This window comes from Drosophila suzukii, chromosome 3 (genome assembly GCF_043229965.1).
Source record: "Drosophila suzukii chromosome 3, CBGP_Dsuzu_IsoJpt1.0, whole genome shotgun sequence".
Classification (NCBI taxonomy): domain Eukaryota; kingdom Metazoa; phylum Arthropoda; class Insecta; order Diptera; family Drosophilidae; genus Drosophila; species Drosophila suzukii.
The window spans coordinates 62,518,486-62,534,323 of record NC_092082.1 but is presented as its reverse complement, the minus strand read 5'-3'; the positions used below and the strand labels follow the sequence as shown (position 1 = coordinate 62,534,323).

The window sequence follows — 15,838 nt, the reverse complement described above, 5'->3', positions numbered from 1 at the left end:
TTGACCCAAAAAAAAGTTTGCCACGCCCACTTTAACGCCCACAAACCGCGAAAATCTGTGACGCCCACAATTTTCATGCTAGATAAAAAATTTTAACTGAAATGTATTGGTCTCGTCGATACCTATCGATTGGTCCAAAAAAAAATTTGCCACGCCCACTCTAACGCCCATAACGCTTAAATCTGTAGACCGCCGGTAGGTGGCGCATTTTAATCTCGCTTTGCTGCTTGCATATCTCCATTTAGCTGAGTAACGGGTATCTGATAGTCGAGGTACTCGACTATAGCGTTCTTCCTTGTTCAGCATTAAAAACGCGCTATGCCTCCGTTGTGTTCGGCTCTTCCGGCATTGCGGATGATTTTGTGTCATTGCCGAACTGTGGAACTGCCAGGTAGGGAAGGGCTTTGATTAAATCGAATTCGCGGAGCAGGTCCTCCAATTTTTCATCACTTTCCACGTCACTCAATAAATTTACCCGCACTCTTAAAAACTAAAGAGTGAATTCGCATTGAACAAGTCTCATTTTTTCTATGCCCTCCCCTCACGGCCATCTTCAATAACCTAAAAATCGATATTGCGCTAGATGGACTCGGCTAGTGATCCTGATCAAGAATTAATATACCTTATGGGGATGAAAAAGTTTCCGACGAATCTAGTACACTGGTCGGCATAAGTATTTTGACAAAACAAAAGTAAAATATACTCATAATTTGAACTTACTTCTTGTAAACTTTTGGCATCAATGGAAAGGTAATTTAAAAGCCGTTTGAATGATACAATACATTTCTTAAGCCATTCAGTACTTATTGAAAAGGACGCATTTCGAATTTCTTGGTTTTTATCGTTTTTAATTTTTCTTGGTGTATCGGCAACCTAGAGAATGTTTGTAAAGTCAATGGTGTATACTTTTCTATCAACGATTTTATGTTAGGAGAACTATTTTTGATAGTTATACCCTTTACTCGTAGAGTAAAAGGTATACTACATTCGTCGGAAAGTATGTAACAGGCAGAAGGAAGCGTTTCCGTATATATATTCTTGATCAGGATCACTAGCCGAGTCGATCCAGCCATGTCCGTCTGTCCGGATGAACGCTGAGATCTCGGAAACTATAAGAGCTAGGCTATTGCGATTTGGCGTGCAGATTTCTGAGCTTCTTACGCAACGCAAGTTTGACTCAGCAATGTGCCACGCCCACTCTTACGCCCACAAACCGCCCAAAACTGTGGCTCCTACAGTTTTGATGCTAGAATAAAAATTTTAACTGAAGTGTATTGTTCTCATCAATACCTATCGATTGAAAAGTTTGCCAGGCCCACTCTAACGCCCACAAACCGCCCAAACCCACAGTTTTATTGCTAGATAAAAAATTTTAACTGAAATGTATTGGTCTCGTCAATACCTATCGATTGATCCAAAAAAAAATTTGCCACGCCCACACTAACGCCCATAACGCTTAAATCTGTCTACCGCCGGTAGGTGGCGCTTTGCTGCTTGCATATCTCCATTTCCCTTTGGTCCCTTTAGCTGAGTAACGGGTATCTGATAGTCGAGGCACTCGACTATAGCGTTCTTCCTTGGTTACCTATTAACTATTCCAATAACAAAATACACACATCACGTAAAAGTAACTATATTAATTATTACTAATAATGTAACTGTTTAGTAGTAAACATTTAATATTAAAGTACCATTTTTTTAGAGACCAAAAAAATATTTTGTTGGTTCCTTTAACTCCGTGTTTTCTTCAGGCCAGTGCCATGCCCACTCTAAAGCCCACAAATGCCCATGAGGCTGAGTTACATTTTACATGCACATTCTACAAGGGCCTATGTTCTTTCTCAGTGTAAATTTCATTTTATTTTTTTCTCAATATCTATAGACGCGCGAAAAGTGGGTAAATTGTTAACAAGGTAAATTGGTTAGCTGAGTAACTCAACTATAGCGTTCTCTCTAGGGCAGAAAGAATATCACGGGAGTTTTATTTAAGCTTAGTAATACTTCGTATTATTTCCATATGCCAGATTGCCACATTTGTATTTGATCATGTATTGAAGTATTCCGACGGACTTCGCCATTATCACTATGACGCTGATGCATACCGTTCATAGCGTTAGATAGTATATTCACTTAAATAAATCTTAGTTTAGACTAACGAACTATGATCTGGAACATCTAAGCCTAATCCACGTAGAACTGCTCGACAGGAACGTTCTTTAGCAGCTGGTTGGCAAGTTTGCCAAATTCACTGGCCAGCTTCTTCTGCAATTGAGCCTGCATGGCTTCCAAAACAACTTGAGAGTTTTCGCGTAAGAACAGATTGGTAGCCTCCACTGGGGGATGAATAAGGGTTTAATTATTTCAATTTGTTGTAGTGAAATGGTCGAGACTTACGTAGAATGCGGTTGTTGTTAAAGGCACCAGATATGCTCATTTTTACGTCCTTAACATCCAGAACTAAGCTGAGGGCATCGATGTGCAGATAGTTCTCACCCTTGGACGCGTGTATCGATGTCTTTCCTGTGAGGTCGGCACTCACACCCTCGAAATTGGCGTGGAAGTCTCCACCTCCGGAAGCAGGCAGGATCAAAAGAACCCCGGAGCTGGTATATTTTGCCTCGATCTTCAGCTTGGGCATCACGATTTTGGCCTTGAAAGGCTCGCTGCCCTCGCTGAGTTTTAGGGATTTCACCTGGAAGTTGCTCGCCCCGAAGGCCTCCATGTTCTTCAAAGTGATCTTGTATCCCTGGGGACCCTCTGTTAGCTGCAAGGCCAGAGTATCCATCTTGAAAGGCTCCACAGACGGCAGCTGAAAGGGGAAAGAGTTGTTTTGTAGATAACTATGACTAATTTGAATTCGAACTTTAATTAAATATTTAAAGTTACACCGAGTAATTTATTCGAGTATATAAGTACTGTAATTTAAGTGGCAGGTCAATAAGCTAATCATGCCTTACACTGATCATATATTTTTATTTTTATTACACTTTCAGCAAGTAGTATATTTTGTTTTGTTTTTACAATGACTCATGCTTACTATGAAGCTTTCTGTAGTTTCATTAGAACAGAAAAAACACGTGTTAAGACTGTAACACAAATAATGAAACTTCTGTTGCTCAAATAAATACGTAACTTTCGTCCTCAAGAGTAGTTGCTTAAATTGGTCGATAACATTATATATGGTAAACGAATAAAATGTATTACGCACAATTGCACAAATTGTATATATATTCATATTTGATTCAAGATACTCATGCATATTGCACCACTGTGCAGAAAGTTTTTTCGCGAAACAAACACATTATGCAAGTGTAAAAGTCCCAGTGACTTTCATTTGAAATGCATGTTATGTAACTGAAAACTCGTTTGCAAAGAAAACGGCTTAAGGAAGAGCAAATGCAAAGTACACTACCTAATGAACTACAAGAGAAAAGTCACTCACCTGGATATCGGGAATGCCATTGGCCAGGTAGGGCTTCAAGTGTTCAATAGCTCCAATAAAACAGTCCACCAATTTGGGATCATCCCTGCGGCATTGTTTGATATAAGCGGCTGTAAGAGAATCGAAAAGTAATTAGCATAATCTCATGGTAATAATTTCAAACAAGACTGTAATTGAATTGATTTCTAAGTGTGTAATCCGTTGATAAAAATTAATTTTTTTAAGTGAGTAATCATATTTAATTGCTTGGTTATAAAACAAAAGTACCTATTTTGTTTTCCTTGCCGGTTTTTATTAGCTCATTCGGAAGAAAAACACTGAGAAGTGTCAACAAAATGGAAGATCAACAACAACCACAGATTTAATTCCTGTAAAGTTCATCGACTCTGCAGACGAGCTCGAAAAACAAACTCGCAGCCACTGCGGCCTCCAAACCGATCGAGATCAAAATCAAGATCTCGATTCGGCTCAGTTTCGGTTTAGTTTCGACGGCAAGGTTGCCAAGAAGTGCACCTCTAGAACCTGTTGAGCCGCGATTCTGTGGCACATGACACACATTCGTGGCTTCAGCCGGCCATAAGGTTGTAGCTGGTTTATCATTAACTCGGCCATTATGCCTGGCTATATTATTAGCGCCACTCGACGGCAAGGCGAGCTGCAGCGGGAGCGATTAAGATTTCAAGTTGAAGGCTGTTCAACGGCCACGGCTCGCGTTAATTAACTATGGATTTGGTTCATAGTCTGCATTTTGAGTGCTTACATTTGTATACCCAACATTTCGAGTGCGATGCGGAAGCGAATCTTCGTAGAGAGGCTTCGGCTGAAAAGCCGGGGTTTTGTCCTCTTTTTTGTTTTGTTTCGCTCATTTGTGGAACAAAACCGTGTCACCTCATGCAATTATCACATTTTAATTAGGGGCTGGACCCAAAGAACTGGCTGCAAACTTGACATCTGACATATTCAACTGGATGCGATTGTGTTCTATGTACACACATGGTGTGAAAAACCAACGAAAGTGCTAAACCGTACTGAGCTAGTGAGATAATTGGCAGGTCGAGTGCTAAGAAACTCTTAAAATTGTAGATTTCATTGCTTACAAATACGACTGAATACACTAGAAAACTATACTTCTTTAAAAATTTAAATTGTGAACTTTTTGTCCTCAGGGTCTAAGGGTCTTGAACAAATCGGTTTTACGGGGAAATGACAGTTCACTACAGGTCATAAAACTTACAGAAATTTTAACAACTTAAGTAAAGGTTGGGAGCAAGCTGTGAGAAATTGCAAGATTCTCGGTGTCATGTAGCAGTTTTTTTACATTGACTAGTAATATAATTTATGCCATTTGCCCTGACTGTACAATACGAACATTCTCCATTATTCAACATTCTTTATTGTGTAGTACTAACACTTTCATTACATATATTTACCTTTCTAAATAGTAATCAATGTTTCATCTTATCAGGTTTATGTCCTATTGAACAAAAATATGCCATGAAAAATAGAGCTGGACTTGTTTGGAAATAATTGAGGATTTACAACAAGGTTCTACAATTTCAGAATTGATTTATGACTCTACGCTGCTTATTATTTTCCATGGAACAGATATTTAACTAAATCCAGGTTATATTTCTTAGTACTTAAATAGCAATCTACCCCAACTTACGGGTTTCAGCCTGCACTATCCAAAGCGCTTGAATCACAATTATAAGGCACACAGATTTAATCATTTTGGGCGGAAAAATCACTCAGAAGCAATTTACAAAATATGAAAATTAATCTTCAGCAACACGCAACGAAGTCGGAAACTATAAAGATTTAAACTATTTGGGAGTGAAGTGGTCGAACGTCCGTCACCGCGAAGCTGAGAACTTAAACTGCGAGTTGGTTGCCGGTCGATCGCCGATTTTAAAGCCCCTAAAGCTGCAGATCGCAGGGGAAATAAAACGAGATGCAAACCAAGCCGAGCTCAAATCCCGCCGTCGGCGTCTGCGCCGGCAGAGAACTTCAACTTTGCCGATCTGGGTATATAGTATCTGATGGGCCCGAGAGGCCTGGGCTTATTGACTGACTGACCGAATGTAATGCCGCTTCTTGGGTGCCCTCTTCTTTACTTCTTTGACTACTGTGCAAGATTTTGGTGTTTGCCTGTTTGCCGAGTGCCATAAAAAGCAATTAGGCAATTCTATTTTCGCAACCTCCTGTATGCAGAGGTGCAGAATTTCAAAACGAGTGTTTAGGGTACCACCTGATGAACTTCACATATGGTTAACCTTCTGTTAAGCGACCACAATACAACCCTGATTGCGGTTTGCGAAAGAAATTATTCACTTCTAATTACTCATCAACATAAATAATCTTAACATATATATGCTTAATGTGGCAAAGATCCGGGGAACAAACTTAGAAATCTTCAAGAAGATAGCACTTTGGACCTCATAAAAATGTAGTAGCTTCCTTTTTCTCTAAAAGCCTTGGGATAAGTAGAATATAAGACTTCTTAAAACCGTAACAAGGCAAGCTGGCCAAGTAAACCAAATTACCTGTACTCGTGAAAATGTCTCCGCCTCTAATTAAAAATGTGTGCGACGCTTTAATTGCCCATTTGAGTGAGATAATAGATGTGTGCTTTAAAGGCGGTTCGAAATCAGAGATACATGGCTTTTAGAATACTCTACCTTGCAAAATGATCGGGATCTTATTGATTGCCGTAATTATTTAATTAATAAATGGTATTTATTATATAATTTAATGGTGTTTGACTTAAGCATTCCTTATTCCATTTTTGATTTATTAACCAAACAATTCTTTGACGTTTTTACATTGATCAAGAGGATCATTTACATCTTCCCTTGATAAGATTAAGTCACAGCTCAAGTAATTGGTTGTTTCACTGCTAATTGACCTTCCAACTACTGACTCATATTGCAAAGATACATCGGATAGTTAACATGTTTGCTTATTAGCAGTTGATTAAAACTGCTTAGTTGAAGTAGAATTTACTTTTACTTGTTGATCTTCGAATACTCTCCTCACGCTCAAAATGAATTATTCATGGAGCGGACGAGTTCCAGCATAGAACTACCATATTCCTGATATACCAGTCTGAATAGTATTCCTAGCTGCTAGGAAAGTCTACCAATTTGGATGACTTATTAAGCCACGCAGTAAGCAACCAGCCACATTATCCATGCAACGCTTATATAAGCAAATCATATTAAAGTCATAAAAAGGTCAAACATGGTACACCACATCGAAAGACGCAGTGAGAAGAACTGTTGAATTCTTTTCAAGATCAGTAATATTTTTTCTCTGTGTTCCAGTTATCTTCAGATAATTTTGCGGGGAAACTAAGGCACTTAGTTGAACCACACTTTGCACTGCGATCGGAACATACTGAACTCTTAAACTGTTTACAATGGCCCTGAACACAAACAAATAGAGTTATGGGGAAGTATAGGCGAACTCGATGGGAAGTCTTATTTGTTATACAAAGGCCTCTTCGCCGATTCTAAAGCCTGCTGTCACGTCTATTCACAATACGAATAAATGTGGTTATAAATACACATCTGTGTGTATATGTATCTCTACAAAAGACGGCAGAGAATAATGACAAACGCGCAGTGAAATGCAAAATGTAGGAAGAAAAACATTTTTAAAGTCTCATTGTTTTACTCATGTTGTTGTTCCTAGCAATTCCCACCTGACTTTGATGCTTCGCGCACACTAACCGTCGTGTTAATTGCCCAAGTGACTAAGCATATGTGGGAAAGTGCAAAGGTGAGCTGAGTAAATGTCACCAAAAATTATGGGAAATTCCATTATCAAAATGATCTATAAGACAGTTGAAGGAATCTAGTTTTTTGAATAAGAACTAACACAGCTTATTGGCAAACCAGTTATAACAGACACTTTACTAGTTTCGACTTAGAATGACTTTCAATTCGCACTCAATTTAGAAATATTATGGCTTCAGCTTCCTTGTGACCCAGAAACGTGTCATTCAACCAATCGGATCAAAGGGATGGGATTGGCAAGTGCATTCACAGTCGAGTGGTTTTTTAGTTGATGTTGACCCAGTCACCAATCCACCTTGACCTTGAGAGCGATTCTCCACACGCAGCCCAGAGCTTGCGAGCAAAATGTGGGTTTCTGTTTTGAACGTACTCATTTAATTGAGCATTTAAAGTTGACTTGGCGAAAATGAGAAAGTTTGGAATGTTTTACCATATATAGGCCAGGATTAAGCCAAAGTTTCTCTCATATATTGCATTAGGAATTTTGTATGATGGGGCCAGAAGTTTTAATGTGCTATTTTTAAAAAGAGTAAAAGTATCTGGAAAATCCGAATCAGAATAATGGTTATGTCGTTAGCGTTGGTACAAATATTCAACAAATTTGTTTTGGAGATATGTTTTGATAATGATCTTTAATAGAAAGCAATGGCGTGTAAAGTAAGAAATATAAATTGACCTTTTAAGTAAGATCGAATTAAATTCAAAAACTCATAGATAACACCGCTTGTTGTACTTTTTGGGTATGGGGGAATGGAAAATGGGCAAGCAGATAGAACTAGATGAAGAACTTATTTCCGTATCGACTAAATAGGCACCTTTCACGATTTCAAATTGCCTAAGCTTGGGCCCTGTTTTGCAGAGGCAAATTTTCAGTTAATCCTTTTAAAATTGTTTGCGACTTTCTAACCCTTCTCTTCTCCTATTTATTCTATAATCCCTTTTCGTTCTGTCACTTTTATAAAGCTAAAAAATAAATATATCAATAATTTTAAATAATATTTTAATCATGTTTTGAATTATTTTTTGTTTCCTCCTCTTCCATAATTATGAGTTATATTTTTGCAATTTGGTAGCACCAACCTCTTCTTTCTCTTCAACTCCATTTACCCGCTTTTTCTTCGAGTGACGCTAAAAATGTAAAATGTAAAACACATCTCCTTTTACACAAGCATTCTACATGGCATACTTTTGGGCGCTTGGCTTACAGTAAAGGGAACAAAATTTGGCATACCATATAAACGAATTATACAAAAAATGGTTTTGTTTTTTAAATATAACCAAACTAAAAGGTACAAATTGAAAACAAAGGAAAAGAAATCGAAAGTCTACAGCGGAATTCGATCCCCATACAACTTGGATGGGTAGTCAGATGTGTTATCCTCTAAGCCAAATGGTAAGCAGGGCCACCAACTAGATTCCAACTAGAATCCACGCTTATACTGCGGGTTCCACCGCTAGGACCCCTTATGACAGATTCTTTTGTATGACATGTCTCCTCTATGTATTCGTACTCCTTGGTATCACGTTTGGTTCATTACTAAATACAACCAACTGGAGAGATTTTTTTTTTCGTAAACTCTACGAGCCCCTCACGAATCACGAGGTGTTCCCACCTCAAATTTACAATTTAAATGCAAAAGAGACAATGGTCAATAATCGAAATTATTCCTGACAGTCCATAAAGTTCCCTGAAAAGTTCTAAAAGACAATTGCATTTCATCCGGGGGCTTGTCTCCATACCAACAATTCGACTTGCCAGCAAGTAAACATTTCTGATTTATTAGGGTTAACACACTCTCAGGCTCTCAGGTTCAATTCACGTGTGGTTGGCTGTGTGCCCGTATGGGGGATAATGAGTACCCATTACCGCACTCGGCACTTGGAAAGCTCTTGGTCCTAATCGCACGGCTTGACCTTTTGGCCACAATTGAAACTGCGGCCCACAATAGGGCTGAAAGGCAGAAGAACAAATGGTGAAAAACGAGAGAGAGCACGGTACTGGGAGAATCGCTAATGATGCCAAGCGGCTCGGATGATTCATGGCAGCCTCATTACCAAGTTGCAATCGCGACTGTGGGAGGTTGGGCTCCGAGTCAGAGACCCTTTAAACTTAACCTTCAGGCCGCCAGCCCCGGCTAAATTGCTACCCGCAACTATACACAGAGGAAAACTTACAAACCGGTAGATAGGGTTTTATTGTCTACGTTATTATCAAATCGAGATGGAAAATTCCTCAGGTAAGCCAACCCACTTTGGCAAAACTGAAACTCCCATACAATATTCAAACTTAATCTGTAATGAAGAAGACTGCAAAATAAAAATGTTAAGGGCTGAAATCTTTTTGAGTCATGGAGAACATATCTAGGGTAAATTATTTAGAGTTTCTGACAATTGCATTTAAGTAATCGTTATTTTTTTAAGTTTTAATTTTTTTACCATTCAGCGTGATACCGCCGACGAATTGTCTACTACGCCCGATTTCTGGGTGTGGCAAAAAGGCATTTTGTTCGGTTTCCTTTCGCCAGCTCTTTCGCTGCATTTTGTCGGCGCTTTCGGGCCGACTTCTTGGTTTAAATGGCTTGGACCAACGCTGTTCGAGCTCATTCCTCAGCCGGGCCGCGAGAAAGTTAGACGTAAAGTAAGCGCCGCCGAAGAAAGCAGAAGACAACACGGCACACAAAGACAATCCGATTCTTTATTCAAGAACAAACAGTGAACTGGTTGTGGGCTGGCTCTCTGACCCACTTCCAACCCGAAACGAAAGAATTTCCGCTCCAAAGTGAAACCCATTGGGATTTCGGATTTCGGCGTCTTAAATTCTTTCCCGACCATTTCACTTTCGCTCGTAAAGAGCAGCCAACTACGTCATCTAACCGAAATTAACATATGTCTATCCATAAACTGAAGAGAGTGGTCAAAACGTGCTAATCAGTTACGAAACTTGCAAAAAGTGAAACAGCGCCCATCTATAATTTCCGACTTGTACTTTCATGCAGACGAACCGAAAAATGTGCCTCAAGATTGGATTTATTTTGCTCGCCTCTGTGCTGGGCACCACCTTGGCCCAGGAACAGCGTAAGTACCGATCAAACCGTATAATATGTGAGATACCATTGGGCCGCGGCTTTCTAAGTTACATCAATCGCGGCGCCGACTTTCCAGCCGGTCCTTAGACACGTCCACCGACCAACTTGGCCTAAGTGGCCCATGGATTTGGCACTGACTAATTACCCTCCCCAAAGACGTGCCTTGGCAACAACGAAAGTCGACCAGTGCCGGATCTGGACAAGTACTTTCCAGAACGGCAATTGATGGCCACGATAGCCTGGGTTAATAGTTCAGGCTCAGCCGTTCTTTACCCGGTTTCATAAAATTAGACAGAAGAGAAACCATAAAGTGGAGGATATGTTTTCAAAAAGTTTCCATTTATTGGGCACTAAAAAGCTTACAGCCTCATTAAAAATTGGAACAGCCATCTCGGAAATCATCAAGCAAAGTTTTACTTCTTTTGTTGCACAACTTGTTCCTGAAAGTACAAATTTATCGTAGCATCGCTTTTAGCTGGACTCCTAGCTTTAAGCGATTAAACAGAAAGAAGTCAAATAATAAAAAATATTAAGCTAGAACCAATTCACAATTCCGAAACCCCAAAAATTCACCATTCAAATAGCGTTAAGTTACAGAGAACACGCTCATAACAAACCCTAGGGAAACCTACCCCTGAACCCGCAATTCGATTGGTTTTCACATTACCCTTCCCACCACCACCACGTTAATTAACCCTGCAATAAACCTGTCACCAGTTTGTCCCATCCCAGGGACTCGTTCAGACCGAACATGTTCACAACGATCATTGTGAGATCGGCGAGGTAATTGTGAACTTGAAGCCACGTCAGCTGACGCATTCACCTGGGAATCGCAATTAACGGCAGGAAAGCGAATCTTCAGTTTCATTGTGAGCCCATTGGGAAAAGGCAAAACATGACATTTAGAGACCACTGCATGCATTATTTAAACCCATTGTCTCACCCTGCGAACTCTATCTTTTCCAGCCTACTACCTGCAACAATGTCCCCGTGATGAGGCTCAGATCAATGAATGTCTTCGGGAAAGTGGCAACAAGCTGGTCCACTACCTGCAGAAGGGAGTTCCCGAGTTGGACATCTATGAGGTGAGATAAACTTCCTAAGAGAAATTTCCTATTACTTGGAAATAAATAATATTTCCGGTAGAGACGATTCGAATATTAGTTATTTATTATCGGTTTTTAGTTCCCCATATATTTCTTAGAAGTTTGATACGCAACGAAGAACATTTGCGTGCCTTTTATATATAATGGCGTATCATTGTGCCCCCTTTATCTTTGAAGTTTATGTATTTTTTTTGGGATATCTGTATCTTATGTTAAAGAGGGGGTTTGATTTAGATTTTGGGAACTTCCTCACTACCACATCCTAATTAATCAAATTACTTTCCTTGATAGATCGAACCCGTGATGATTGATGAGATCGGCATTGTGCTGGGCAGTGGTCCGGATGGCTATCGCGCTCTTTTCCGGAATATTCAAGCCTACGGTGTGAGCAATATTACGGTCACCAATATTCGGTAAGCTAACCACCTCCCTAATACTAAGTGAAAATGTTTGAAATATGCTTGAAGTTCAAATTTGCTCTGAAGTGTTGCACTTATCCAGACATGATATTTTTTGCCGTTGATAAAAGTTCTTCACGTTTGAATTGTTGATTAATTCGTGTCGGAGACTTAATCGGCTTTAATTGTCTTCAAATTATTGTTCTAGATGTCTATTAAAATTTCCATTTAATGAGGTTTGCTGGGGCACTCTTAATAGCACAGTTCCCGTGTAAAGCAATTTCCAGTACAATTGAATTTAATAGTCAAGTCTTTATTACCCAGTGGTCAAGATTAAGTACATTCAATACAAAATACTTCTCAAATACGTTAATTTAAAATACATTTTAAACAGCATAGAGGTTTTAAAAAAGTCCCGGACCAAATGATTTTGGAATAGTCTAAATGCACATATTGGTCTTCATTACCTAAGGGGGACAATAGGAACTTCGTTTCCCTTATTATTATAATTTAATTTGCTGCTCATTCGCTTAACCGCCCAGTGCATCGGCCAGTGAGTCAATCAGCCAGTTGGCCACTCAATCAGTGTCGCCCAGCACGCGATCTGTACTTAACATTTTGTCAACATTGTGGGAGTTCATTTGAACGAGCGCAGTTTCCACTCATTTGGCGGGGTTTGCCAAAGCCTTGTGAATACCTTATGGCTCATAGTCTTGATTTATGGATAGAACGTTTGGCACACGATGGGAAATCGATTGAGCAATAACCCATTTGCATTTCAATGGTTCTTTAACTCTTACTTGAACGCTTTATGTTTGCCCAGATCAATTTGCATTCGCACGGGTTTTTTTATTTAAATATATTTGTGATGCGTAATTATCGATGACAAGGTGTTTGCCCATTCTGGTTGGCTCTACCTATTCTGGGTTGCATGAGAGAACTGGGAACTCAAAGCCATGGTTTATCTGGAAATAGTTAGATATATGAATATATTACAATGGTTCGCTGGAAATGTGTTTCAATGAAAATTAACGATTAATTCAGTTAATGGGGAGTTTTTTAAAATGGGGAAATAACTCCAACAAAAATATAGGAGCAAAGCTCTCACTCAAGACAAACACAAGTCAATCGTATCAATTTAAATATAGTTGTAATTTTTTGACGAAATATGTCGTTTATATTGTAAACTTTAAATTAGTATATTAAGCCACCGTCATAAGCATTTTGTTGTACAATCTAAAGTTTTATACGGTCCAAACTGTATTTCATTCTGTTAAAAATAGTTTACACTTAAAAGAAGCTACTCTCCCTATCTCCATAATGGCCTCAGATTTTCTACCTCTAAGCCTAACTTTCCGGTATTTGGAACGACAGTTCCACCAACAATAGTTGTACCAACAACTGCAACGCCGTCGACCGTCAATTTGGCTATAGGCACTTGGCTCTCAGTTGGCAAAAATAATAGATTCCGAGTGACAGAGACAAAACACGGCACAGGTAAAGACGACTGGCCCACAGATCGTTGACCAAGCATCGAGCCAGAAAAGTGTGCCAACGCTAGATTCTCTAAGTGGAAAGCAATCTTTGGGCCGGTTCCAATATCGGTTTCGATTTCTGTGGCTACTTACCCTGATAAAGGGTACTCAAAACGCATTCAGCCATTGGATATAAATTAAAAAAAGTCTTTTCAAAATTGAGTATTTTTTAAAAAAGCTTGAACACGGGCAATTGTATGCGAGCATTTAAAATTTCGCCAAATAGGAAATTTCATAGCTGTCTTGTTCTTACAAGGGTATTCAGACTTTATCGTTTTGTTCTTTGTTTCTTGTATTGAATTGGCTTCTCCACATGAAGGTCTACCGGCTCCAACCGTATTCTCTTTGATATCGAAAATTAGACTTAAGAGAGCTTCAAGGCTGAAAAGATACGACAAAAATAGTCGGCTCATCTTCGAATGAGCCGAATGAAATGCAGTTTTTCGCTAAGCTCATTACTTCGCAGATTGTCACTGTCATTGCCATTAGGGGCGCCCATTAACATCCATATCTCTGTATCTGTTTTGCAGCTCCGACTTGGACTCGCTGCAGTTCCAGCTGACGTGCGAGATACCCCGCATTCGCGTCAAGGCTCAGTATAGATCCACAGGTGTTCTGATCTTGGTGAAGGCCTCCGGAGCCGGCGACTACTGGGGGGAGTATGGTGGGTACCGGGCTTCTGGGCTGGGATGACGCTCTACTAATGACTCTCGATCACGCAGAGGGAGTGAAGGCCAAGATCTACTTCAAGGCGCTGGCAAACGAGGGACCCGACGGGCGAACCTATCTGACGACGGACTCCGTCAAGATGGACTTCAATGTGAAGGAGATCCAAATGGGGGTGGACAACATCGCCAATGGCAATTCTGTCATACGTAAGTGGTAGCGATAAGCAAGGTGGTGTATATATTTAAATATGAAAATCTGTCATCTCCCACAGAGGCTGCCCTCAACCTGTTTATCAACTCCAACTCCCAGGAGCTGCTCAAGGAAATGAAGCCGGCGCTCAGAACCAAACTCACTCTGGTCATTCGCAACTTCATGGATCGCATCTTCGCCAAGATCCCGCTGGACGAGTGGATCAATCTGAATTAGAATGTAGTTTCCCTAGCCTAAGTCCTAATTTATTGCACCCAGTTCAAGCTAAATAAACAAAGTAAAGACGATCGAGGATGGCTCTTACTCAAAACGGGTGCTGCGTAACCCGAGCCTGGTTACTATATCATCAGAGTCGTTAAGCATTAGGCAACTGGGGTCGGAGTTATCATTAAATGCACGTTAGCTGCCCGGCTTGTTCAGGCTTGTAACGCTAATTCAAGGTCTTGTTCATCTGAATGAATGAGAAATGCGGGAAAAGGTTCGCAAGTAACAGGAGATGAAAGAAGAAGGGTTCACTATTGTTTATAATGTTCATAATAATGAAAGTGTTTAAAAAACATTTATGACTGGGAAAAGCAAGAACGCAGGGCCGCGTGTCTTAGTCAGTCGAAGTCTTAGTCTTCTTACTTTCCTTGCCCGTTGCTGGTTTAGTTTTCTTGCTTTTGGAGAAAGTGTGGATCTTTTCCTTAAAAACCCCTATGAAGACGACCCTTGCTCGCCTAAATCCCCATAACTGGCTGAACCAATCCCCATGACCAACGGGCATCACATCCGATTGAATAATAAACTGTGAGTGAGCAACAAACATTGCAGCTCACCTCAACTTATCTAATGCAGCTATCACTGGGATGAGGCCTGGGAAATTATCTTTGGCTCCCAAATTGCGTGCATCTCGACAATTTTCCTCGACAATCAGCCTCCGCATCGGACCATGTCAAAGGCAGGCAGTCCTAGCTGTCTTCCCAGACCTCAAGTCGGGGAAAGCTTTTCGCCAGGGGATCGCCATTCATTGTGCAATCCGCGCAGCACAATTTCCAAAGTTAACAGATTGTCAACACACGACTCCCCATCAAAGATGTTCGCGTGGCGTAATTACGACAGGCACGATAGCGACTAGAACGATCTTCCTGGCCCCTGCCCTTTGATTTTGGACCGGAGCTTAACTACCAAGCGACTGACCCCTCACTCACTGCGATCACTACACTCGGAGGAATTTATTTGTATATTGTATTTGTATATACACATTTGCTTCCTAGGCAAGCTCAGTCAATCACTAGGTAAAAAAGTATTTTTACTACGAAAATATCCTGTCCATCTGAATGGACATGGATTTTTGGGAATTTTCTTACAATTTTTTTTCAGATGAATGTTTGATTGCTTTTGTCATAGTTCTATCTTACCCTTCTGAGTAATTGATAAAACCTTTAAAATGTTTAACCGTTTCATTTTAGTAAAATGGTATATTAGAAGGAAGCGTTTTCTACTTTATAAAGTTCTTGATCAGGATCACTTGCCTAGTAGAACTTACCATTTCCGTCGGTCTGACCGTCCGTCCATATGATCGCCAAGATCTCGTAAACTATAAAAGCTAGAAG

The 15,838-nt window shown here is 40.1% G+C and overlaps 2 protein-coding genes across 3 annotated transcripts; one reads left to right on the top strand and one right to left on the bottom strand.

Moving 5' to 3' along the window:
- Positions 1 to 1,834: 1,834 nt before the first annotated feature.
- On the bottom strand, positions 1,835 to 5,348 carry Jhbp1 (Juvenile hormone binding protein 1). The gene is made up of 4 exons (XM_017069341.4): positions 5,109 to 5,348; positions 3,443 to 3,552; positions 2,395 to 2,809; positions 1,835 to 2,333 (listed from the first exon to the last, which is right to left on the bottom strand). The coding sequence occupies exons 1-4, from the start codon at positions 5,170 to 5,172 to the stop codon at positions 2,182 to 2,184; spliced, it is 741 nt and encodes a 246-aa protein (XP_016924830.2). The 5' UTR covers positions 5,173 to 5,348; the 3' UTR covers positions 1,835 to 2,181.
- A 4,477-nt stretch (positions 5,349 to 9,825) lies between these two features.
- Positions 9,826 to 14,532, top strand: Jhbp2 (Juvenile hormone binding protein 2). Of its 2 annotated transcripts, XM_017069369.4 has the most exons (7): positions 9,826 to 9,877; positions 10,236 to 10,314; positions 11,292 to 11,410; positions 11,723 to 11,844; positions 13,895 to 14,028; positions 14,087 to 14,239; positions 14,305 to 14,532. In XM_017069369.4, exons 2-7 carry the CDS (start codon positions 10,248 to 10,250, stop codon positions 14,457 to 14,459), a joined length of 750 nt encoding a protein of 249 aa, XP_016924858.3. In that variant the 5' UTR covers positions 9,826 to 9,877; positions 10,236 to 10,247; the 3' UTR covers positions 14,460 to 14,532. The 2 variants fall into 2 exon arrangements, with proteins under 2 accessions (XP_016924858.3, XP_036674936.3); XM_036819041.3 differs by having other exon boundaries at positions 9,848 to 10,314.
- The last annotated feature ends 1,306 nt before the right edge of the window (positions 14,533 to 15,838 follow it).